Raw genomic sequence first — 24,877 nt, 5'->3', positions numbered from 1 at the left:
TTTGCTTTCCTGACTGACTGTGTGTATTGGTTCCTGACTTCCCTGAAAAGTTGCATATCGCGGGGACTATTTGATGCTAGTGCAGTCCACCACAGGATGTTTTTGTGCTGGTCGAGGGCAGTCAGGTCTGGAGTGAACCAAGGGCTATATCTGTTCTTAGTTCAATTTTTTTGGAATGGGGTGTCGTGTCTTTGGGGCACCATTAAACTGAAGACATGTTTATCAAATAACTCCCTGTAATTATTATTACGCGATTAAACTGATTAGTCGTTTAACTGTAATTAACTAGGAGATCGGGGCACCAAGGAAAATATTCAGATTACAAAGTTATAATTTTCCTAATATAACTTTCCTATATTATAACATTATATATTATATTATAGTATCTGACTGATTATCTTCTGGTTTAACCTCCCTGGGCAAGGTGGGATGCTTGCGTATGACTATTTTACACCATTTTAAAGACAAGACTCTCGTTAACCTCTCTAGGGAAGGTGGGACGAAATCGTCCCACCTACGTAACAGCCAGTGGAATCCTGTGGCGCGTTATTGAAATACCTTAGAAATGCTATTACTTCAATTTCTCAAACATATGACTATTTTACACCATTTTAAAGACAAGACTCTCGTTAATCTAACCACACTGTCCGATTTCAAAAAGGCTTTACAACGAAAGCAAAACATTAGATTATGTCAGCAGAGTACCCAGCCAGAAATAATCAGACACCAATTTTTCAAGCTTGCTTATAATGTCACAAAAAACAAAACCACAGCTAAATGCAGCACTAACCTTTGATGATCTTCATCAGATGACACACCTAGGACATTATGTTATACAATACATGCATGTTTTGTTCAATCAAGTTCATATTTATATCAAAAACCAGCTTTTTACATTAGCATGTGACGTTCAGAACTAGCATACCCCCCGCAAACTTCCGGTGAATTTACTAAATTACTAACGATAAACGTTCACAAAAAACATAACAATTATTTTAAGAATTATAGATACAGAACTCCTCTATGCACTCGCTATGTCCGATTTTAAAATAGCTTTTCGGTGAAAGCACATTTTGCAATATTCTGAGTAGATAGCCCGGCCATCACAGGCTAGCTATTTTGACACCCACCAAGTTTGGCCCTCACTATAAGAAAAATTGGATTACCTTAGCTGTTCTTCGTCAGAATGCACTCCCAGGACTTCTACTTCAACAACAAATGTTGTTTTGGTTCGAAATAATCCATAGTTATATTGAAATAGCTCCGTTTTGTTCATGCGTTCAGGTAACCATCCGAAGGGTGACGCGCGAGCGCATTTCGTGACAAAAAAATTCAAAATATTCCATTACCGTACTTCAAAGCATGTCAAACGCTGTTTAAAATCAATTGTTATGCGGTTTTTCTCATAAAATAACGAATACAACATTCGTTCAAAGAGAGAAAGAAAAACATGGAGAATTCACATGAACGCGCATCTCCAGTGTCACTGTTCTCAGCCGGACCACTCACAAAAACTCCTGCTGTTTTTCGCCCAGAGACTGGAGAGACGTCATTCCACTTTCTGGCGCCTTCTGAGAGCCAATGGAAGCCTTAGAAAATGTCACGTTACAGCAGAGATGCTGTATTTTTGATAGAGATGCCAATGAAGGAGAACAAATTGTCAGACAGGGCACTTCCTGTATGGAATCTTCTCAGGTTTTGGCCTGCCATATGAGTTCTGTTATACTCACAGACACCATTCAAACAGTTTTAGAAACTTTAGAATGTTTTCTATCCAAATCTACTAATTATATGCGTATTCTTGTTTCTGGGCAAGAGTAGTAACCAGTTTAAATTGGGTACGTTTTTTATCCGGCCATGAAAATACTGCCCCCTAGCCATAACAGGTTAAGCATATCCCAGTTTAGGTCACCTAACAGAACGAACTCTGAAGATAGATGGGTGGCAATCGATTCACATATTGTGTTCAGGGCACTGCTGGGAGCTGAGGGGGGTCTATAACAGGCTGCAACAGTGAGAGACTTATTTCTGGAGAGATTCATTTTTAAAATTAGAAGCTCGAACTGTTTGGGCATAGACCTGGAAAGTATGACAGAACTTTGCTGGCTATCTCTGGAGTAGATTGCAACTCCTCCCCCTTTGGCAGTTCTATCTTGATGGAAAATGTTGTAGTTGGGTATGGAACTCTCCGAATTTTTGGTGGTCTTCCTAAGCCAGGATTCAGACATGGCAAGGACATCAACGTTGGCGGAGTGTGCTAAAGCATTGAGTAAAACAAACTTTTGGCTTCTGATGTTAACATACATGAAACCAAGGCTTTTTCGGTTACAGAAGTCAACAAATGAGAGTGCCTGGGGACACGCAGGGCCTGGGTTAACCTCCACATCACCAGAGGAACAGAGGAGGAGTAGGATGAGGGTTCGGCTAAAGGCTATCAAAACTGGTTGTCTAGTGTGTTGGTGACAGAGAATAAAAGGAGCAGATTTCTGGGCTTGGTAGAATAGATTCAGGGCAAAATGTACAGACAGCGGTATGGTGGGGTGCGGGTACATTTGAGGTAAACCCATGCACTGAGTGATGATAAGAGAGGTTGCATCTCTGGATGCGCTAGTTATGCTGGGTGAGGTCAAGGCATGTGTGGGAGGTGGGACAAAGGAGGTATCTGAGGCATGTTGAGTGGGACTAGGGACTCTGCAGTAAACTAAAACAATGATAACTATCCTAAACAACAGTATACAAGGCATATTGACATTTGAGAGAGACATAAAGCGAGGCATAAAGCAATCACAGGTGTTGATTGGGAGAGCTAGCTAAGACAACAACGGGTAAGACGACAACAACAGCTAATCAGCTAAGATAACAACAACGGGTAAAATGGTGATGAATGGGTAGAGAGGGTCGGTTAACTACACACAGGGCCTGAGTTCGAGGCTGGGGCCAACAGGTAAACAAAAAATTGAGTACCGTGATTAATGAACAGTCCAGCAGGCATCAGCTATGTAGCCAAGTGATCATAAGGTCCAGTGAACAGCAATAGATGGAACAGGGAAGCCGCAGGGTAGTCGTTACTACGCTAGCACGCGGGAGACACAGCGTTTAAAGTTAGCAGGCCGGGGTCAGTAGAAGCGTCTGCTCCGACGTCCGGCAAAGGCCGGTTGAGGGCACAGCGGATGGAGTTCCATCGGCAGACCAGTCGTGGTGGTACAGCGGGGTGCCGTGTCGACAAAGGGTCCAGGCCAGATGGCGAAAGAGGTATTAAAGTTGTAGTAATTTTGTTTGCTAGCCGGGAGATGCGCCTGGCTCGTGGCTAACTAGTGCTAGCTTCGGGGCAGGGGCATTAGACACTATAGCCACTCGGTAGCAGCTAGCTAGCAGCGATGATCCGATGCTCCAGAGCTTACGGCATGGATCCAGTGGAGTAGTGGATTCTAGCCGTGTTGGGGTAGAGTCCGGGAGGCATCAGCTGTGTAGCCAAGTGATCACTGAGTAGGCCGGGAGGTGGGCCTGGCTCAGTGCCAGCTTCGGGGCAGGGTCACTTGGTGGCAGCTAGCTAGCTGTGATGATCAGGACTAATGGTCCAGGGCTTACGGCAGGAATCCGGCGTTGTAGTGGAGAAACAGTCCGATACTGGCAGGCTGGCAAGTATTATCCAGGCTACAAAACGGCTGGTGTCTGTGCAGAAGGTAGTGGCTGACAATGACTAAATAGCTAGTAGCTGGTTAGCTTCTGATGGCTTGCTTCTGATGGAGGTTCTGGCTATAAGTTTTAGGTCAGAATGTCAGAATAATAGAAGAGAGAATGATTTATTTCAGCTTTTATTTCTTTCATCACATCCCAAGTGGGTCAGAAGTTTACATACACTCACAATTAGTATTTGGTAGCATTGCCTTTAAATTGTTTAACTTGGGTCAAACTTTTCGGGTAGCCTTCCAATAGCTTCCCACATTAAGTTGGGTGAATTTTGGCCCATTCCTCCTGACAGAGCTGGTTTAACTGAGTCAGATTTGTAGGCCTCCTTGCTCGCACACGCTTTTTCAGTTCTGCCCACAACTTTTCTATGGGATTGAGGTCAGGGCCTTGTGATGGCCACTTCAATACCTTGACTTTGTTGCCATTTTGCCACAAATTTGGAAGTATGCTTGGGGTCATTGTCCATTTGGAAGACCCTTTTGTGTCCAAGCTTTAACTTCCTGACTGATGTCTTGAGATGTTGCTTCAATATATCCACATAATTTTCCTACCTCCTCATGATGCCATCTATTTTGTGAAGTGCACCAGCCCCTAATGCAGCAAAGCACCCCCACAACATGATGCTGCCACCCTTTGCTTCACGGTTGGAATGTGGTTCCTCGGCTTGCAAGCCTCACCCTTTTTCCTCCAAACATAACGATGGTCATTATGGCCAAACAGTTCTATTTTTGTTTCATCAGACCAGAGGACATTTCTCCAAAAGTACGATCTTTGTCCCCATGTGCAGTTGCAAACCCTAGTCTGTCTTTTTTTATGGGGGTTTTGGAGCAGTGGCTTTTTCCTTGCTGAGCGGCCTTTCAGGTTATGTCGATATAGGACTCGTTTTACTGTGGATATAGATACTTTTGTACCTGTTTCATCCAGCATCTTCAAGGTCCTTTGCTGTTGTTCTGGGATTGATTTGCACTTCGCACCAAAGTACGTTCATCTCTCGGAGACAGAACGTGTCTCCTTCCTGAGCGGTATGACGGCTGCGTGGTCCCATGGTGTTTATACTTGCGTACTATTGTTTGTACAGATGAACATTGTACGTTCAGGCATTTGGAAATTGCTCCCAAAGATGAACCAGTCTTGGCTGATTTCGTTTGATTTTCCCATGATGTCAAGCAAAGAGGCACTGAGTTTGAAAGTAGGCCTTGAAATACATCCACAGGTACACCTCTGACTCATGATGTTAATTAGCCTATCAGCACCTTCTAAAGCCATGACATAATTTTCTGGAATTTTCCAAGCTGTTTAAAGGCACAGTCAACTTAGTGTATGTAAACTTCTGACCCACTGTAATTGTGATACCGTGAATTATAAGTGAAATAATCTGTCTGTAAACAATTGTTAGAAAAATGACTTGTCATGCACAAAGTAGATGTCCTAACCGACTTTCCAAAACTGTAGTTTGTTATCAAGAAATTTGTGGAGTGGTTGAAAAACGAATTTTAATGATGCCAACCTAAGTGTATGTAAACTTACGACTTCAACTGTATATGAACAAATCTTTGTGGATGTCAGTTTGATAGCGTGTGGGGGGTAATCAGTGCGTGCGTGCGTGCAGGCCAAGACTACTGTACATTCAGTACTGTACTGGTGGTCAGTGTGTGTGTTTGTCTATTTATACACAAGTGGAGTCTGCAATGGAGGGAATTCTGTGGACTTGTGTAGAGGTGAGGAGTCCATAGACACAATAGGTGATGTCTTCCTCCCTCTGTCATGTCCAAGTCTCTCTGTCTTCTCCACTCAATCTGAGAGGAAAATAGCTGCCGGTTATTCGACTACTCCTCCTCCTTAGAAGTGCCAAAGCAAATGGCGTGTATTTTTTTCTCCGGCTCGGTCCTGACGATTTTTTACATGGCTCCGAGCAACTGCACAGATTTTTCAGCTGCGGAAAGAATCCTTTTGGGACGTCATTTGCATAATCTATGACCGCTAAGGTTAAATATTTGAATAATTGTCTCAACCCCCTTTAGTCCCCAAAACACTGTAAGACACTCATGCTCTATCTGTGTAAAGCAGTGAACCATGAAATTTTAATTTCAATAAATACATAAATAATTATTCTCTGTGTGGAGATCGGCATCACGCCATGAAGATTATCATATTAAAGTAAGAAACATATTTTTTTAAAGCAAGCTTGATAAAGGCTCAGAAACGGTGAGCAAACTACCTTTCGGCAAAATACCTTAAGTGGGGAAAGGACAAATCAGTATTATGTTTATTTGTTATATATTACACAGGGATTGCTTTGAAATGCCCATCTTGCAATTTTTTTCATTCATTTTCAAAATGTTACCATTTTAGTAAATATTCTACTGTAATTCTAACTGTAGTTAGTTACTGAGTCACAATAACCATAAGTCGACTAGGTTGTTGTTTTTATCAGTGTGAGTGGATGTATTGTGTTTATCATAAGTGAGAGGTTATAAAATGAATGCCACCAATGGTCACTGATTACATCTCTCATACTAAGACCCCTTATACATTTAATTTTAAAAAGCATACGATCTTGCATTTAATTTAAGATGGATCTGAAACGTAACTAGATAGTGTCGATTTAATGGGATTGAAAACAATGTGCAGGGACAACTATAATCCGAGTCATTGTGCCATATATGGTAGAGATATGTTGTATCAACTGTAGAGACTAAATGAACAGAGAGGATCTGAATATCAATGGCTATTCCCTGGAAGGGGCAGCTTGACTCAAATCCATGAAGACCTCAATGCCATCTGGCTCCCGTGTCTCCCCTGGCTCCCCTGGCTACCGTGTCTCCCGTGTCTCCCCTGGCTCCCCTGGCTACCGTGTCTCCCGTGTCTCCCCTGGCTCCCCTGGCTACCGTGTCTCCCCTGGCTCCCGTGTCTCCCCTGGCTCCCGTGTCTCCCCTGGCTCCCGTGTCTCCCCTGGCTCCCGTGTCTCCCGTGTCTCCCCTGGCTCCCGTGTCTCCCGTGTCTCCCCTGGCTCCCCTGGCTACCGTGTCTCCCGTGTCTCCCCTGGCTCCCCTGGCTACCGTGTCTCCCGTGTCTCCCCTGGCTCCCCTGGCTACCGTGTCTCCCCTGGCTCCCGTGTCTCCCCTGGCTCCCGTGTCTCCCCTGGCTCCCGTGTCTCCCGTGTCTCCCCTGGCTCCCGTGTCTCCCGTGTCTCCCCTGGCTCCCCTGGCTACCGTGTCTTCCCTGGCTACCGTGTCTCCCGTGTCTCCCCTGGCTCCCCTGGCTCCCCTGGCTCCCGTGTCTCCCCTGTCTCCCCTGGCTCCCCTGGCTCCCCTGGCTCCCGTGTCTCCCCTGTCTCCCCTGGCTCCCGTGTCTCCCCTGGCTCCCCTGGCTCCCGTGTCTCCCCTGGCTCCCCTGGCTCCCCTGGCTCCCGTGTCTCCCCTGGCTCCCGTGTCTCCCCTGGCTCCCGTGGCTCCCCTGGCTCCCGTGGCTCCCCTGGCTCCCCTGGCTCCCGTGTCTCCCCTGGCTCCCGTGGCTCATTCAACCTCCTGTTACCCAACCAGGTTGGCACATGGGGTCACGGAACATATGCAGTGGTATCCTCCTGTCAGACATGGGTTGGCACACTGGGTAACTGCTTACCAATGAGGTACAATGCTTTTTATAAAATGGGCATATCCCCTCAGGCCATTCAACAACTCTGAATTAGAAACTCAGTCTATCATAATGTACAGAATCACTAAAAGTTAATTGGAGAGTCTATTTTCAGATGCGCTTTGAGGATCAGAAATGTAGATGAATGTAGAATTACTATATTTCTGTTAGCTGTACTGTGTAGCCTACTCCCCTATTTGCCTGTTCTCTCTCTAAATCCCTTTGCATACTGCAAAACAAGCTCATTTGATCAGTACTCGACAGCCGCTGATTCCTGGGGAGGCATTAGGGCATTATGGAAACATTTGCATAATTCATTTTTCATAAGTCTATGTTAAACTCCGTTTGTAGCAAGCAAATTGATGAACAACCTTATCGCTGACTTGATGAAGAGTTGATCCTTGCCTGTCGACTCTGAACTACTACTGAGTTTGACCTCAATAGCCGTGAAACATGATGATGACAATAGTGATGCACTGCTAAATCCAAAATGGATTTACGATAGGAGATCTACAGTAATCTTATTGCGTACTGTTTAGCTTTGGAGTTGTGTGATCTGTGCTTTGACCTGCTTTCTCTCGCTCTCTCTCTCCTCTCACTCTGTGTGTGTCTCTGTCTTTCTCACAGATGTAATCAATGAACATCACTTAGGTAAGACAAACATTTGCTCAAAAGAATGCAAGAATTTTATATGAATTGATATTAATGTGTAATTGAACTTTGGAGTGTTGATGTTTATAAGAGTTGTGTGGTACTTTGTCTCTTGTAGGATCTAAATGCAGGATGACACGCACACACACACACAGAGAAACACACACACATGCAGTCACACCCACACAAAGTCCCCCACTTTAGCCATTCGTCTCCTCACTTTGACAGATTGAGTGGACACACACACACACACACACAAACATTCACACTCTCTCTCACACGCACAGAGGAAATAAGGATCTCTCATATTAAAGGGTACATTTTGATGGCTAATGTGAAGTAGGCCTACTACTTCCTTTCCTGTCCAATAGAGTTATTTAGCCACAGTGTGTGTGTGGAATTACCGCCATGTATTCTGGCTCATACTCTTCTTCTTAATGCCCAACGATTAGAAAAAGGTGCAATTGCATACAAGGTCACCGAGTGAGCGGGGGATCGTTTTAAACGGGTTAGCGAGTGCTAGTTAATTTGTTGAGATTAGCGTAAGCCGTGTGCTGCAGTGAGGAGCAGAAGGCGGACGGGGCCTCTTGACTGTTAGTGCCGTTTGACATCGGGATTAATTTGACCGGGGAGATTACGCCTCCCGCTTCCCACTCGCTGACAAGCAGCGACTTTAAACCGGGACGCCAAATTGCGGCGCTAATGGTTTTGAATGGGGTGGGGGAGAGAAGGGAGAGAACTCTGCAGATTGACTGGAATGGGGTCTGTATTACATTTGCTTTATTTTTCTCCCTCTTTCTGTCACTCTAAACCCATGCCATGAGGTATCACTGGATCCGGCTGTATGTTTCTTTCTCACTTCTTTTTCTTTATATTTTCTCCCGAATGGCGCAGCGGTCTAAGGCCCTGCATCTCAGTGCTAGAGGCGTCACTACAGACCCTGGTTCGATTCCAGGCTGTATCACAACCGGCCGGGATTGGGAGTCCGCACAATTGGCCCAGCGTCGTCCGGGTTTTGCCGGGGTAGGCCGTCATTGTAAATAAGAATTTGATCTTAACTGACTAGCCTAGTTAAATAAAGGTTAAATAAAAATTACATTCTCAATTCTCTCTCCCTCTTTCTATCTCTCTCTACCCCCCCTCACTCTCTCACACACTCTCTCTGCCCCCCCTCTCTCTCTACCCCCCTATCTCCTCCTCCTCCTCTCTTTATCTCTCTCCCCCACCCCCCATGAGTAAAGGAACTCAGCATGGGGTGGTGAAGAAGACTTAAAAAATGAATAATTGAAGTGACGAGCACTTTAGTGACGTGTCGTCTCTGGATACAACTGCTTATACCTTTGATGAACATTGCACTCCCCGACCCTTTCTTAGAATCCTGAATATAAGAACAGCTACTTCTAGTAGATACAATAATTATATAAAAAATATATATCATAATGTTAGTATATCATTAAATTAGCAATGTACTTTGCTAAATTGGCTCTATTAATGAAATTGTCATATTTGATTGTTATAAGAAGTGTGCGTATCTTCTTTTCCCATCTTTAGGTTCTTTGTTCTGAACAAAGTGCCTGTGACGCACACAAGCACATGACTACAGTACATCCTACATGCATACATATACTTGTGTGTAGGTTTTAGTGCTGAAACCCAGGTGGTTACCGCTAACTCTGTAGCGCCGTCTATCGCTAACTAACCCTATGCGAGGAGACTTGAGTTTAGTAGGCCGCTGTCGCTGACTGTTGTGTAAGCAGGGAGCGCCCAGCATGAATAAAATAATGCAGGCATCCTCCCAAGCCTGCCGAACGGGGGCTTTTTGTCCAAAGCTAACTGGAGCAGGAGAATGGGTCTGTACAGCCATCTAGCCTGTTATTTCTGCAGGGGCTGAGCACCGGACCCACTAATGCTATGTGACAGTTCTGGAGCAAGGAGGAGGAGGGATGGAGAAAGGGAGAGGGGAGGAGGTGGAGAAGGGATGGAGAAAGGTAGAGGGGAGGAGGAGAAGGGATTGAGAAAGGGAGAGGGGAGGAGGAGAAGGGATGGAGAAAGGGAGAGGAGGAGGAGGAGGGATGGAGAGGGGAGGAGGAGGAGGAGGAGGGATGGAGAGGGGAGGAGGAGGAGAAGGGATGGAGAAAGGGAGAGGAGAGGAGGAGGGATGGAGAAAGGGAGAGGATGGATGGAGAGGAGGAGGAGGAGAGATGAAGGGAAGGGAGAGGAAAGGAAGAGGGATGAAGGTGAAGAATGGCGCAAAAACAGGGATGAAGGGAAATATGGACCAGGGAGAGAAGGGTGTTAGAGAATGGACCACAGTCATGATGGTTTAATGAGAGGAGGTGAGGTAATGAGGAGAGGAGGAGAGGTAAGGTAAAGGGAGGAGGAAAGTTGAGGTAAAGGGAAGGGGGGAGGAAGTGTTGAGGTAACGGGAAGAGGAGAAACTTGAGATGACATTTGAGAAAATGAGGAAAGACGAGCGGTTATGAAAGAGTATACGTCACAATACGCGTTTGACTTTCCTCACTCAAGTGTGCCACAGCGATACAGTGCAATTGCAATAATTGTAATTATATTAGAAACGTCCTTTGGATTTTATTGTGTTCTATTTAATTCTGTGACACTCACTCACACATTGTGATTCCATCAAAAGTTGAGTGATATGATAATGATTATTCCAACATCAAACTAATATCAACAATTCCAGTTTGATGTTTAGTAGAGTGGTGTTACTGTAGGTTGTTTTAGAGCTACAGTGTCTTCAGAAAGTTTTCAAACCACTTGACTTAGTCCACATTTTGTTGTTACAGCCTGAATTTAAAATGGATTACATTTAGATTTTGTGTCACTGGCCTACATACAATACCCATAATGTAAAAGTGGAATTATGTTTTTAGAAATAACTACAAATTAAATAAAAATGAAACATTGAAATGTTTTGAGTCAATAAGTATTCAACCCCTTTGTTATGGCAAGTCTAAGTTCAGAAGTAAATATTTGCTTAAGTCACATTTGCAGTTGCATTGACTCACTCTGTGTGCAATAATAGTGTTTAAACATGATTTTTGAATGACTACCTCATCTCTGTACCCCACACATACAATTATCTGTAAAGTCCCTCAGTCGAGCAGTGAATTCCAAAATCAGATTCAACCACAAAGACCAGCTAGGTTTTCCAGTGCCTCGCAAAGAAGTGCACCTATTGGTAGATGGGTAAAACATTTTTAAATAAGCAAGACATTGAATATCCCTTTGAGCATGGTGAAGTTATGAATTACACTGTGTCAGTACACTCAGTCATTACAAAGATATAGGCATCCTTCCTAACTCAGTTGCTGTAGAGGAAGGAAACCGCTCAGGGATTTCACCATAAGGCCAATAGTGACTTTAAAACAGTTACAGAGTTTAATGGCTGTGATAGGAGAAAACAGAGGATGGATCAACTCCATTGTAGTTACTCCACAATACTAACCTAAATGACAGAGTGAAAAGAACGAAACCTGTACAGAATAAAAAATATCCTAAAACATGCAATAAAGCACTAAAGTAAAACTGCAAAGAATTTGGCAAAGAAATGTATTTTATGTCCTGAATACAAAGCGTTATGTTTGAGGCAAATCCAACACAACACATCACTAGGTACCACTCATCATATTTTCAAGCATGCTGCATCATGCTATGGGTATCCTTGTCATCGGCAAGGACTAGGGAGTTTCTTAGGATAAAAAGAAATGGAATAGAGCGAAGCACAGGCAAAATCCTAGAGGAAAACCTGGTTCAGTCTGCTTTCCAACAGACACTGGGAGATGATTTTACCTTTCAGCAAGAAAGTAATCTAAAACACGAGGCTAAATATACACTGGAGTTGTTTACCAATACGACATGTCATGTTCCTGAGTGGCCTAGTTACAGTTTTGACTTAAATCGGCTTGAAAATCTATGGCAATACTTGAAAATGGCTAATGTACAAATATTGTACAATCCAGGTGTACAAAGCTCTTAGACACTTACCCAGAAAGACTCACAGCTGTAATTGCTGCCAAAGATGATTCTAACATGTATTGACTCAGGGGTGTTATGTAAATGAGATATTTCTGAATTTATTTTTCTATAAATTTGTAAACATTTCTAAAAACATGTTTTCACTTACCCATCTACACACGATACCTATAGAATGACTGAGACAAATAATAGATTTAATAAATGTTTTATTCAGGCCGTAACACAACAACATGTGGTATGAATACTTTCTGAAGGCACCGTATACAGATGTCTATAGCACAGTGTTAACCGATCACCGACACCCTGGTATCAGTTTATATGCGTCAAATGTTTGTGACGCATAGCAATAATACCATGTTGCCATCGAAGTTGCCAACATATAAGTTGCCAACATATTTCCTATAGGGCTCAGTGTGAGATTGGCATGGGGTGGGGGTGGGGGTAAGGTCTTGGGTGGGATCGCTCTGATGTTGCTGTAATTTGTGGCATTGGGGTTTATGGTAGACATCCATAGAATTACACACACACACTCACACTCATTCATGATTCATTAACACATACTGTTTATTTATGAAGTGATGCTGTATTACCACTGACAGCCAGTAGTGTAAAGTACTACATACGTAGTTTTTGGGGGGGTCTGTACTTTACTATTTGTATATTTGACAGCTTATACTTTTACTTCTACATTCCTAAAGAAAATAAGGTATGTTTTTTCTCCATACATTCTCGCTGACACCTAAGAGTACTCATTACAGTGTGAATGCATAGCAGGACAGGAAATTGTTCCAATTCACACACTTTTCAAAAAAACATCCCTGGTCATCCCTACTACCTCTGATCTGACTCACTAAACACACATGCTTCATTTGTATGTATGAATGAATGAATGAATGATTCATTTGTGAATGATGTCTGAGTGTTGGAGTGTGCCCCTGGCTACCCGTAAATAAACAAAACAAGAAAATGGTGCCGTCTGGTTTGCTTAATATAACTAATTTGAAATGATTTATACTTTTACTTTTGATACTTAAGTATATTAAAAACCAAATACTTTTAGACTTTTACTCAAGTAATATGTATGACTGTATGACTTTTCCTTTTCTGTTAAGTTATGACAATTGGGTGCTTTTTCCACCACTGCTGACATCCATATGAACATGAACACACAGATGGATAGTATTCCAACAGTTTGTTTTCTCAAACCTCTACTACACTTGAGCAGTAAACACACACAAACACACCAAGACTAGAAGTGAGTCACAAAGGAACGAGAGAGAAAAAAACTGAGCAAAATAAAAATAAAAAAATTATTTTTATATATATTTATTTGTTTCTGTGCTCTGCTCCTGCCCTGACAAGATCATACACCATCTCCTGAAGTGCAAAAGATGGGAGGGAAAGATATGAGGGAGAGAGAGAGACCATATGCGAGAGGGAGGGAGGGAGGGAGGGAGGGAGGGAGAGAGAGAGACAGACAGAGAGATGAAAAGGAGAGAGAGAAATACTAGAGGGAAAAAGACAGTCTGTTCCCCTCTTGTCTGAGAAGCCTGTCATTATGATGTTGGCGTCGGCAGGGTGGAGGAGAGGGGGAAAAAAACAGACTTGGCGGGGAGTCTCATCTCAAAAAATATAAGGGGTGAAGCAAAATGGCTGCCTCACCATGCCTGGGGAGAGCGAAGGGAACCAAGCCTGGGGAGAGCGAAGGGAACCAAGCCTGGGGAGAGCTAAAGGGAACCAAGCCTGGGGAGAGCGAAGGGAACCAAGCCTGGGGAGAGCGAAGGGAACCAAGCCTGGGGAGAGCGAAGGGAACCAAGCCTGGGGAGAGCGAAGGGAACCAAGCCTGGGGAGAGCGAAGGGAACCAAGCCTGGGGAGAGCGAAGGGAACCAAGCCTGGGGAGAGCGAAGGGAACCAAGCCCGGGGAGAGGGAAGGGAACCAAGCCCGGGGAGAGGGAAGGGAACCAAGCCCGGAGAGAGGGAAGGGAACCAAGCCCGGGGAGAGGGAAGGGAACCAAGCCCGGGGAGAGGGAAGGGAACCAAGCCTGGGGAGAGCGAGAAGGAAACCAATCCCGGGAGAGAGAGAAGGAAACCAAGCCCGGGGAGAGAGAGAAGGAAACCAAGCCCGGGGAGAGAAAGAAGGAAACCAAGCCCGGGGAGAGAGAAGGAAACCAAGCCCGGGGAGAGAGAGAAGGAAACCAAGCCCGGGGAGAGAAAGAAGGAAACCAAGCCCGGGGAGAGAAAGAAGGAAACCAAGCCCGGGGAGAGAGAAGGAAACCAAGCCCGGGGAGAGAAAGAAGGAAACCAAGCCCGGGGAGAGAGAAGGAAACCAAGCCCGGGGAGAGAGAGAAGGAAACCAAGCCCGGGGAGAGAGAGAAGGAAACCAAGCCCGGGAGAGAGGGAAGGAAACCAAGCCCGGGAGAGAGGGAAGGAAACCAAGCCCGGGAGAGAGGGAAGGAAACCAAGCCCGGGGAGAGAAAGAAGGAAACCAAGCCCGGGGAGAGAGAGAAGGAAACCAAGCCTGGGGAGAGAGGGAAGGAAACCAAGCCCGGGAGAGAGAGAAAGAAACCAAGCCCGGGAGAGAAAGAAGGAAACCAAGCCCGGGGAGAGAGAGAAAGAAACCAAGCCCGGGAGAGAAAGAAGGAAACCAAGCCCGGGGAGAGAAAGAAGGAAACCAAGCCCGGGGAGAGGGAAGGGAACCAAGCCCGGGGAGAGAGAGAAAGAAACCAAGCCCGGGAGAGAAAGAAGGAAACCAAGCCCGGGGAGAGAGGGAAGGAAACCAAGCCCGGGAGAGAGAGAAAGAAACCAAGCCCGGGGAGAGGGAGAAAGAAACCAAGCCCGGGGAGAGAAAGAAGGAAACCAAGCCCGGGGAGAGAAAGAAGGAAACCAAGCCCGGGGAGAGAAAGAAGGAAACCAAGCCCGGGGAGAGAGAGAAGGAAACCAAGCCCGGGAGAGAGGGAAGGAAACCAAGCCCGGGAGAGAGAGAAGGAAACCAAGCCCGGGGAGAGAAAGAAGGAAACCAAGCCCGGGAGAGAAAGAAGGAAACCAAGCCCGGGGAGAGAGAGAAGGAAACCAAGCCCGGGGAGAGAGAGAAGGAAACCAAGCCCGGGGAGAGAGGGAAGGAAACCAAGCCCGGGAGAGAGAGAAAGAAACCAAGCCCGGGGAGAGAAAGAAGGAAACCAAGCCCGGGGAGAGGGAAGGGAACCAAGCCCGGGGAGAGAGAGAAGGAAACCAAGCCCGGGAGAGAGAGAAAGAAACCAAGCCCGGGGAGAGAGAGAAAGAAACCAAGCCCGGGAGAGAGAGAAAGAAACAGCCAGATGTGGGGAGGGAGGGAGAGCAAGGGGGCGAGAGATCCATCCCCAGGAAGGAATGTCATGGAGGGGAAGGAGGGAAGGTAACATAAAGGGGGTAAAGGCTGAGTAAAGAGGCAGGTTCCCCCCACAGAACAGACCGGTGTGTGTGTGTGGTGAAATGATGTTTGAGTGTCTACATTTGCACTTGTGTATTTGGTAGTGTGTGTGTGCATTTATTATGATTTATGAAACATTTCACAGCTCACAAGAGGAACTCTTGTGACAGAGAGAGCGAGGGGGGGAGGGAGGGAGGGAGTGAGAGCAAGGAGAGTAAGGGAGGGAGAGAGTCAGAGCTCATGCCATCGTCGTCAGTGAGAAGAGAACCGTTGGAATCAGCAGAGCTCAATCCACTTCTCGAGAGCTTAGTACTCTCTCAGCACTCTCACACACACACACACTCGCGGTCCACCACTTTAGCCACCGATGTCCTCTTTCCTCCGGCAGTGTGAGTGTACCCCATAATAGCACACATTAAGCCTATCTATACAGTGTAGCAGGCTTATACATTGACCAGCGTAAAATAGAGCCAAAGCCACCCTCTCGCTCTTTCTCTCCCCTTTATCTATTGCTCCTTCTCTCTAAATCTCTCCCTCTTGTCTTTTTTTTAAACTTTTTCTCTCCCCCTTCTGTCTCTCTTTACTTTCTCTCTCGCTCCCCCCTCCCCTCTCAATCTCTTCGTATCCATTTCTCCTCAGGGGGAGGCCCACTGTAGTCCTCCTGCCTGCTAAACCCATTCTTTCGCTAACGAAGGGAAAGGCTTCGTTCGTTATGCAAATGAGATTTATTCAGTCGGCCTGTGAGACGAATCCCCCCAAGGAGATCGTGTTAATTATGTAAAATTAAAAAAATGAACGAAACACACAGAAAAAAAGAAAACATCTCCCCATCATATTATTAGAAATGCCTTGATGTGACCTTGTTTGTCGGAACGGAAGTAATGTGCCCTATTTCTTTCCCTGGCTCTTTTCATCAAGCCTCTCCGACCAATGTTTTGTTTCAGCTTGACATTTGTACATTTTGCGCTGGCTGTCTGGCAAGGCAGTGATGGTAGAGGTATTTAGTGGTGGGTGGGTGACTTGGAAGCGATGTGTCGTCCTCGTGTGGTGAAATGGCCACAGTACATCTTGTGAGAGAGGGAGGGAGAGAGAAAGGCAGAAGGCAGACCTGGCTCAAGAGAAGACAGGCTATGTGCACACTGTCCACAAAATGAGGTGGAAACTGAGCTGCACTTCCTAACCTCCTGCCAAATGTATGACCATATTAGAGACACATATTTCCCTCAGATTACACAGACACACAAAGAATTAGAAAACAAATCCAATTTTGATAAACTCCCATATCTATTGGGTGAATTACCACAGTGTGCAATCACAGCAGAAATATGTGTGATCTGTTGCCACAAGAAAAGGTCAACCAGTGAAGAACAAACACCATTGTAAATACAACCTATATTTGTTTATATATTTTCCATTTTGTACTTTAACTATTTGCATATCATTACAGCACTGTATATAGACATAATATGACATTTGAAATGTCTTTATTCTTTTGGAACTTTTGTAAGTGTAATGTTTACTGTACATTGTTGTTTATTTAAGTTTTGTTTATTATCTACTTCACTTGCTTTGGCAATGTTAACATATGTTTCCCATGCCAGTAAAGCCCTTAAATTGAAATTGAATTGAGAAGGAGAGCGGGAGAGAGAGTTCGTGAGAGTGAGGGAAAGAGAGACCCCATATACAGGATACTAATCTTCTTTGTGCTGTGTACGGGAGCCCCTCATCCCTCTCCTTTCCACCCGGGGAGGATAAAGAAATGAACACACTGGTGTTTAACCTCTTTCCAACAGAAACGTGTCTGTATTAAATCATCCATTTAACAGTAGCAGAGGGTAACAATGATACAGCAGCTCCAAGGTTACCTCATCTCTCTCTCTCTCTCTCTCTCTCTCTCTCTGAGCGCGCGTGCATGCGAACTGTATAACATGTGCCAGATTGAAATGATTATTCTTCCCAGGTTGTTATTTTTATTCTGATCATGTAAGGTCATTTCAACAAAAGCTACTATATTGTTTGGCTGTTCTACAGTAAAGTGGTCTCAAACATGTTATGATTATAATGATTCTTTTTTAGCGGGTTGATCAGCTTTAATATTACAGATAGATTATGGCTTCTATCAATGTAATTGTCTGTATCATTTCCATTTTCAATATTTCCAAAATGATTTTATTAACCACATGTATATTTCAACAACATGCTATTTTAATGATTTGCTAATTGCTAACTACATTGTTACTTTTATCAACCAAAGACATTATAGAGCATGTTACCGTCTCAATTCATTTCACTTACAAGCGACCTCACGGTTTCATACTTTTATAAAGATGGTGACACACTTGACCGTCACCTGGCACTGAGATAATATTCGGATAGGAGATACCGTTTTTTTTAAAAAGGGATATTTCCGTAACGTAATATTTCCGATATTTCCGTAATAATTTCTCCACTTCTAATTCATTATTCATAATCGAGGATTTTTACGCTCTGCAAAAGCCCTAAAAAAATGGCTCAAGATTTTTCAGCTGTAGTTCTTACAACTCACAGATTACATACATTTATTAAAGATGCATGTATTTTTCTGTACTATCCATATTAACCCCAGTGTCTTAAAGGACATGATTTAGAGTGAACCAGACATGAATAACAAAATAAATATTTCAACAAAATGTCAGTAATTGCGTTGCAATGTCATGCTTAATTTGTATCTGTATTTTGAGTGTGACTTCATTCATAGTGATGGAGTGGTGCTATTGTCATACCTTAGTGATGGAGTGGTGCTATTGTCATACCTTAGTGATGGAGTGGTGCTATTGTCATACCTTAGTGATGGAGTGGTGCTATTGTCATACCTTAGTGAGGGAGTGGTGCTATCGTCATACCTTAGTGAGGGAGTGGTGCTATTGTCATACCTTAGTGAGGGAGTGGTGCTATTGTCATACCTTAGTGATGGAGTGGTGCTATTGTCATACCTTAGTGATGGAGTGGTGCTATTGTCATACCTTAGTGAGGGAGTGGTGCTATTGTCATACCTTAGTGAGGGAGTGGTGCTAATGTCATACCTTAGTGAGGGAGTGGTGCTATTGTCATACCTTAGTGAGGGAGTGGTGCTATTGTCATACCTTAGTGATGGAGTGGTGCTATTGTCATACCTTAGTGATGGAGTGGTGCTATTGTCATACCTTAGTGATGGAGTGGTGCTATTGTCATACCTTAGTGATGGAGTGGTGCTATTGTCATACCTTAGTGAGGGAGTGGTGCTATTGTCATACCTTAGTGATGGAGTGGTGCTATTGTCATACCTTAGTGATGGAGTGGTGCTATTGTCATACCTTAGTGATGGAGTGGTGGAATTGTCATACCTTAGTGATGGAGTGGTGCTATTGTCATACCTTAGTGATGGTTATTTAATTTTGTATTATATAAAAATAAATGTAGCCTACTTTTTCACATATCTGTGTTTGGTGGAGGAGGGCACATATTATGTCCGCCACTAGAAATAAAATGCCTAGAAGGAACAAAGCCGTCAGACCTCTGAATGCTGATGGGAAAGGGAATGTTCCTTCTAGTCGTTTCCATTTTCTCCTTGTGATTCTCCACCTCCTCCAGTTAGCCAGTCACTGTTTAGCTGCTGTGGTTTAGCTACCCCTCCCTCCCTCAGACCTGGGGGTTATGTCAACAGCACTGTGGATTAGAGGGACGGGTGGGTTGCCAGATACAATAGACGGGTTGCCAGAAGAAATAAGAGGGTGAGCATGTGTTTCAGCAGTAGTGGCAGAAACTACTCCCACAGATCAATGTGTTTGATCAGTTCCCCCTTAGGTCAGATGAGACAGGCACGGGCCGGGGAGGGGGTTGTGAAATGGGGGTGGAAGGAGGTTGGAGGGGGGTGGAAGATGGTTGGAAGGAGGAGGGTGGTTTGGAAGGAGGGGGTTGGAGGGGAGGATGGAAGGGGGTTTGGGGGAGGGAAGAATGGAAGGGGGTTTGGAGGAGGGGAGGGAAGAATGGAAGGGGGTTTAGAGGAGGGGAGGGAAGAATGGAAGGGGGGTTGGAGGGGAGAATGGAAGGGGGGTTGGAGGGAAGAATGGAGGGGAGAGTGGAATTGGAGGGGAGGGTAGAAGAGGGGATTGGAGGGGAGGTTGGAGGGGAGAATGGAAGGGGAGGGTGGAGGGGAGGTTGGAAGAGGGGTTCGAGGGGAGAATGGAAGAAGGGATTGGTTGGAAGGGGGGTTGGAGGGGAGGTCGGAAGGGGGATTGGAGGGGAGAATGGAAGGGGAGGGTGGAAGAGGGGTTGGAGGGGAGAATGGAAGGGGAGGGTGGAAGAAGGGATTGGGTGGAAGGGGGGTTGGAGGGGAGGGTGGAAGGGGGATTGGAGGGGAGGGTGGAAGGGGAGGTTGGAAGAGGGGTTGGAGGGGAGAATGGAAGGGGAGGGTGGAAGAAGGGATTGGAGGGGAGGGTGGAAGGGGGGTTGGAGGGGAGGGTGGAAGGGGAGGTTGGAAGAGGGGTTGGAGGGGAGAATGGAAGGGGAGGGTGGAAGAAGGGATTGGAGGGGAGGGTGGAAGAAGGGATTGGAGGGGAGGGTGGAGGGGAGGGTGGAAGAGGGGTTGGAGGGGAGAATGGAAGAGGAGGGTGGAAGAAGGGATTGGGTGGAAGGGGGGTTGGAGCACATCCATAACTACAAACAAAGAGGGCCTGTGAGGGTGTAAGATCGATCTGCCACCAGCTGTGCCACTGTAAACACGTGTAAACACAAACACCCGCAGGCTTGTGCACACACGAACATGCACAGACACACAGAATCGAATAGACATGAAACCTTCACTGTCCATTGAAAATTTGAAAATGTGCAGCACACACACTCTCTGACACACACACACACACTGGTGAGATTTGTCTCAGTACAGTTACTTGTGGTTAGATTTCTCATGCTTTTAAAAAAAAAGTTGAGTGAAAATTCAGAGAGAGGATATTTAAGACTTCACTTACTCACGCTCTCTCTCTCTCTCTCTCTCTCTGTCTCTCTCTCTCTCTCTCTGTCTCTCTCTCTCTCTCTGTCTCTGTCTCTCTCTTTCTCTCTCTCTCTCTCTCTCTCTCTGTCTCTCTCTCTCTCTCTGTCTCTGTGTCTCTCTCTCTCTCTCTCTCTGTCTCTCTCTCTCTGTCTCTGTGTCTCTCTCTCTCTCTCTCTCTCTCTGTCTCTGTCTCTCTGTCTCTGTGTCTCTCTCTCTCTCTCTCTCTCCTCTGTCTCTGTCTCTGTCTCTCTCTCTGTCTCTGTCTCTCTCTCTCTCTGTCTCTCTCTGTCTCTGTCTCTCTCTCTCTCTGTCTCTCTCTCTGTCTCTCTCTCTGTCTCTCTCTCTGTCTCTGTCTCTCTCTCTGTCTCTGTCTCTTTCTCTCTCTCTCTCTCTCTGTCTCTCTCTGTCTCTCTCTGTCTCAATGTTTCTCTCTCTCTCTCTGTCTTTGTCTCAATGTATCAATGTTTACATGTTTACATGTCTAATGGTGGCTACATCTATAATGGTGGCTACATCTGTCATGGTGGCTACATCTGTCATGGAGGCTACACTACATCTGTAATGGTGGCTACATCTGTAATGGTGGCTACATCTGTAATGGAGGCTACACTACATCTGTAATGGTGGCTACATCTGTAATGGTGGCTACACTACATCTGTAATGGTGGCTACACTACATCTGTAATGGTGGCTATTTGGTTCGTCTGTTTGACTAAATGTGTCCCTTTTTTTGAGGGATGGAACACTCACATTAGGACAATCCCTAGTATTATCCCTTCACTATCACTTTCAAGGTCACCATTCTGAATGACAGGTCAGGTTGTTTGTCATTGTTGGCTGGGGTGAGGGGGTCAAGTGTGGCCTGTGGGGCATTGGCGTTGTTTCATCAGTGAGGCAGGCTAGCTAGCGAAGCATTCCTGGGGGTTCTAGGAGGAAGAGACGACCCTCCGTCGACCTACCAAACCAGCCCTGGGCCCTGTTTGATAAAAACACACCCTTCCTTCCTCCATTCCTTGATGTAATCGCTGATCTAACACAACAGTTCTTCTATCATATAGCTTTCACCAAGCCAGCCATGTCAAATCAGGTATTTCTTCAAGGAAGGGAGGAAGGATTCTCATAGTATTCAAACAGGGCCCAAGCCTTTGCACTGGTCAAAGAAGAGGCTAAATTAATGAAAATGAGACACTTCCTATGAATACACTGTTCATAATGCATTATAAGGACATTTATACTGCCTTTTGAGCTAGGCAAAATGCATTATTAGCGCTTATGTCGTGCATTATAATGCATTATGAAGAGGGTATGCATAACCAATTAAAACAAATGAGCTTTAGTGGGGTAAAGGGAGTAAATATCACAAATGTGTTGAATAGACCGACAGAATATGCACCAAGGTTGTTATGAATGTAACTCAGAATCACAAAGGAATGGAACATAGTAGAAATGTCTCCTTGATGCAGGGGAAATTGTAGTTTTTTTACACTGCTATTCATCCAATAGTTTTCTTTCCCTAAACCTTTTCACTGGGCTTATAGAAATCTGATTTGACTGTTAAGGGTGAAAGTTGTGGAGGGAAAGCCAATCCAATGACTCTTGTTTGTTATCGAGATGCCTCGGCTAACGAGACTCTCCCCCTTGTTAATCTGTTACCGCTGCAACATATGGTGGGGGTCGTCATTGGAGTTTGTGATTAATTAAATATGAGTTAATTAAGGTCAGGCGGTTCTCCAGTACGACAACACAGAGCGCCCGCGCTAAGCTGGCCTCCCACCGAGGGTTCGCCGCCGCAGAGACACACACACACACACACACACACACACACACACACACACACACACACACACACACACACACACACACTACACTACACTACACCGCTCCCCATAATGAATCCATAAAGGCACACAGGCACATACAAATGGGACAAAGGGACAATAGTAATCTTCAAACTCATTTCATCCTTGGTTTTATAACATATGAGGGGGATTGGAATCCTTCAGAAATCACTCAGATACTTTTCGTGGGGCATAATGGTGCTGTGTACTGTGTGTGGCTTTTGACATACTGCCACCACCACTGCAAAACATATTTGAATTATAACCATCGACTCACATTTACATTTGAGTCATTTAGCAGATGCTCTCATCTAGAGCGATTTACAGAAGCAATTAGGGTTAAGTGCCTTGCTCAAGGGGACATCGACAGATTATTCACCTAGTCGGCTCAGGGATTGGAACCTTTGGGTTACTGGACCAATGCTCCTAACCGCTAGGCCACCTGCCGCCCAAAACTCGTTGACGATTGTCAAAAAGATGACCATTGTTTGACTTTGTGACACGTCCATTAGTCTTTATGTTTAACATGAAGAACTTTGGTGGGTTGAATGACAACGTCTGTAAATTATTGCATTTTTGGCTTTACGTTACATTCTTGATTTTACGTTACATTCTTGGCTTTACGTTACATTCTTGGCTTTACGTTACATTCTTGGCTTTAGGTTACATTCTTGGCTTTACGTTACATTCTTGGCTTTACGTTACATTCTTGGCTTTACGTTACATTCTTGGCTTTACGTTACATTCTTGGCTTTACGTTACATTCTTGGCTTTACGTTACATTCCTGGTTTTACGTTACATTCCTGGTTTTACGTTACATTCCTGGCTTTACGTTACATTCTTGGCTTTACGTTACATTTTGGGCTTTACATTACATTCCTGGCTTTACGTTACATTCTTGGCTTTACGTTACATTTTGGGCATAACATTACATTCCTGGCTTTACGTTACATTCTTGGCTTTACGTTACATTCTTGGCTTTACATTACATTCCTGGCTTTACGTTACATTCTTGGCTTTACGTTACATTCTTGGCTTTACGTTACATTTTGGGTTTTACGTTACATTCTTGGCTTTACGTTACATTCTTGGCTTTACGTTACATTCCTGGTTTTACGTTACATTCCTGGTTTTACGTTACATTCCTGGCTTTACGTTACATTCTTGGCTTTACGTTACATTTTGGGCTTTACATTACATTCCTGGCTTTACGTTACATTCTTGGCTTTACGTTACATTTTGGGCATAACATTACATTCCTGGCTTTACGTTACATTCTTGGCTTTACGTTACATTCTTGGCTTTACATTACATTCCTGGCTTTACGTTACATTCTTGGCTTTACGTTACATTCTTGGCTTTACGTTACATTTTGGGTTTTACGTTACATTCCTGGCTTTACGTTACATTCTTGGCTTTACGTTACATTTTGGGCTTTACATTACATTCCTGGCTTTACGTTACATTCTTGGCTTTACGTTACATTCTTGGCTTTACATTACATTCCTGGCTTTACGTTACATTCTTGGCTTTACGTTACATTCTTGGCTTTACGTTACATTCCTGGCTTTACGTTACATTCTTGGCTTTACGTTACATTCTTGGCTTTACGTTACATTTTGGGCTTTACATTACATTCCTGGCTTTACGTTACATTCTTGGCTTTACGTTACATTCTTGGCTTTACATTACATTCCTGGCTTTACGTTACATTCTTGGCTTTACGTTACATTTTGGGCATAACATTACATTCTTGGCATAGCAGCCTTCTAAATATCCATAGTACTGTAGTTTGGAGTCATTAACTTACATATTTATGACTAAAGAAATGTTGTGAAAAGGAATCGAACCAAGACTATGCACGTCATGCACAATGGATTATGCACAATGGATTATTTTGGGAAATGCAAAAATGCAGAATAAGCGGTTGTCTTTGATGTCACATTCAAAAGATTTTAGCCTCTTTCCTTCCCTTTCTTCTTGTTCTCCTCCTGAGCCTCTTTCTCTCCCTCTGCATTTTAATGGAAAGTCTTTCTTTTTCAAGGTTTTAATGTCAAGCACAGTGAAATGCCTTTCTTATCAGTGTGGCTGACTGGTGTATAGAAGTTCAAGACGGTAGGGTTGACAGTAACGTTGGGCTTTACCTACTGGAGAAGTGTCTCTCTGTGTGTGTGTCTGTGTGTTGATAGTAGTTCAACTCACATGTTATTGGTCACATACACATATTTAGAAGATGTTCTTGCGGGTGTGGTCAAATGCTTGTGTTCCTAGCTCCAGCAGTGCAGGCGTATCCAACCATTACAAGGACAGCACTTGAATAACACTCTTTATAGACTTCATTTACCATCTCACCTTGATTGGCCAAGTACATTGGCAGGTTTAGTTGATATGTGTTTAGCAGAATTAGTTAATGTGTTTAGCCGTCATTAAACTTAATTAAAAAGCTATTTACACCTCATCATTGGATGTTGATCATTGTGTGTTCGCTATTGACTCAATGTGTTGGTCTCTAATTTGGCCTAAAGCACTCACACTCACACATTTCCAAGCCCCCTCTGAAGGTAAACAGTTGAGGGTGGGAGGAGGAACGGGGGAGGGGAAAAGGGTATTTGGGTGAAGGTGGGGCATTGTTCTAGAGAAAATAGGGTTAACA

The 24,877-nt window shown here is 44.5% G+C and overlaps 1 protein-coding gene across 6 annotated transcripts in view; it reads left to right on the top strand.

The window, feature by feature from the left end:
• Positions 1 to 24,877, top strand: part of LOC106570966 (nuclear receptor subfamily 6 group A member 1-A) — a 188,202-nt gene that overhangs the window by 125,568 nt on the left and 37,757 nt on the right. For 3 of the 6 annotated variants that reach the window (XM_014143591.3, XM_014143586.3, XM_014143614.3), the window contains one exon: positions 7,951 to 7,974. The exons of the other annotated variants lie outside the window; for them this stretch is intronic. In XM_014143591.3, the coding sequence (XP_013999066.2) occupies positions 7,951 to 7,974 (24 nt within the window). The remainder of the gene's footprint in view (positions 1 to 7,950; positions 7,975 to 24,877) is intronic. 6 annotated transcript variants of the gene reach the window in all.

Source organism: Salmo salar, chromosome 01 (assembly GCF_965601325.2).
Source record: "Salmo salar chromosome 01, fSalSal1, whole genome shotgun sequence".
NCBI classification, from domain to species: Eukaryota; Metazoa; Chordata; class Actinopteri; order Salmoniformes; family Salmonidae; genus Salmo; species Salmo salar.
This window is presented reverse-complemented; position numbering and strand designations above follow the sequence as displayed.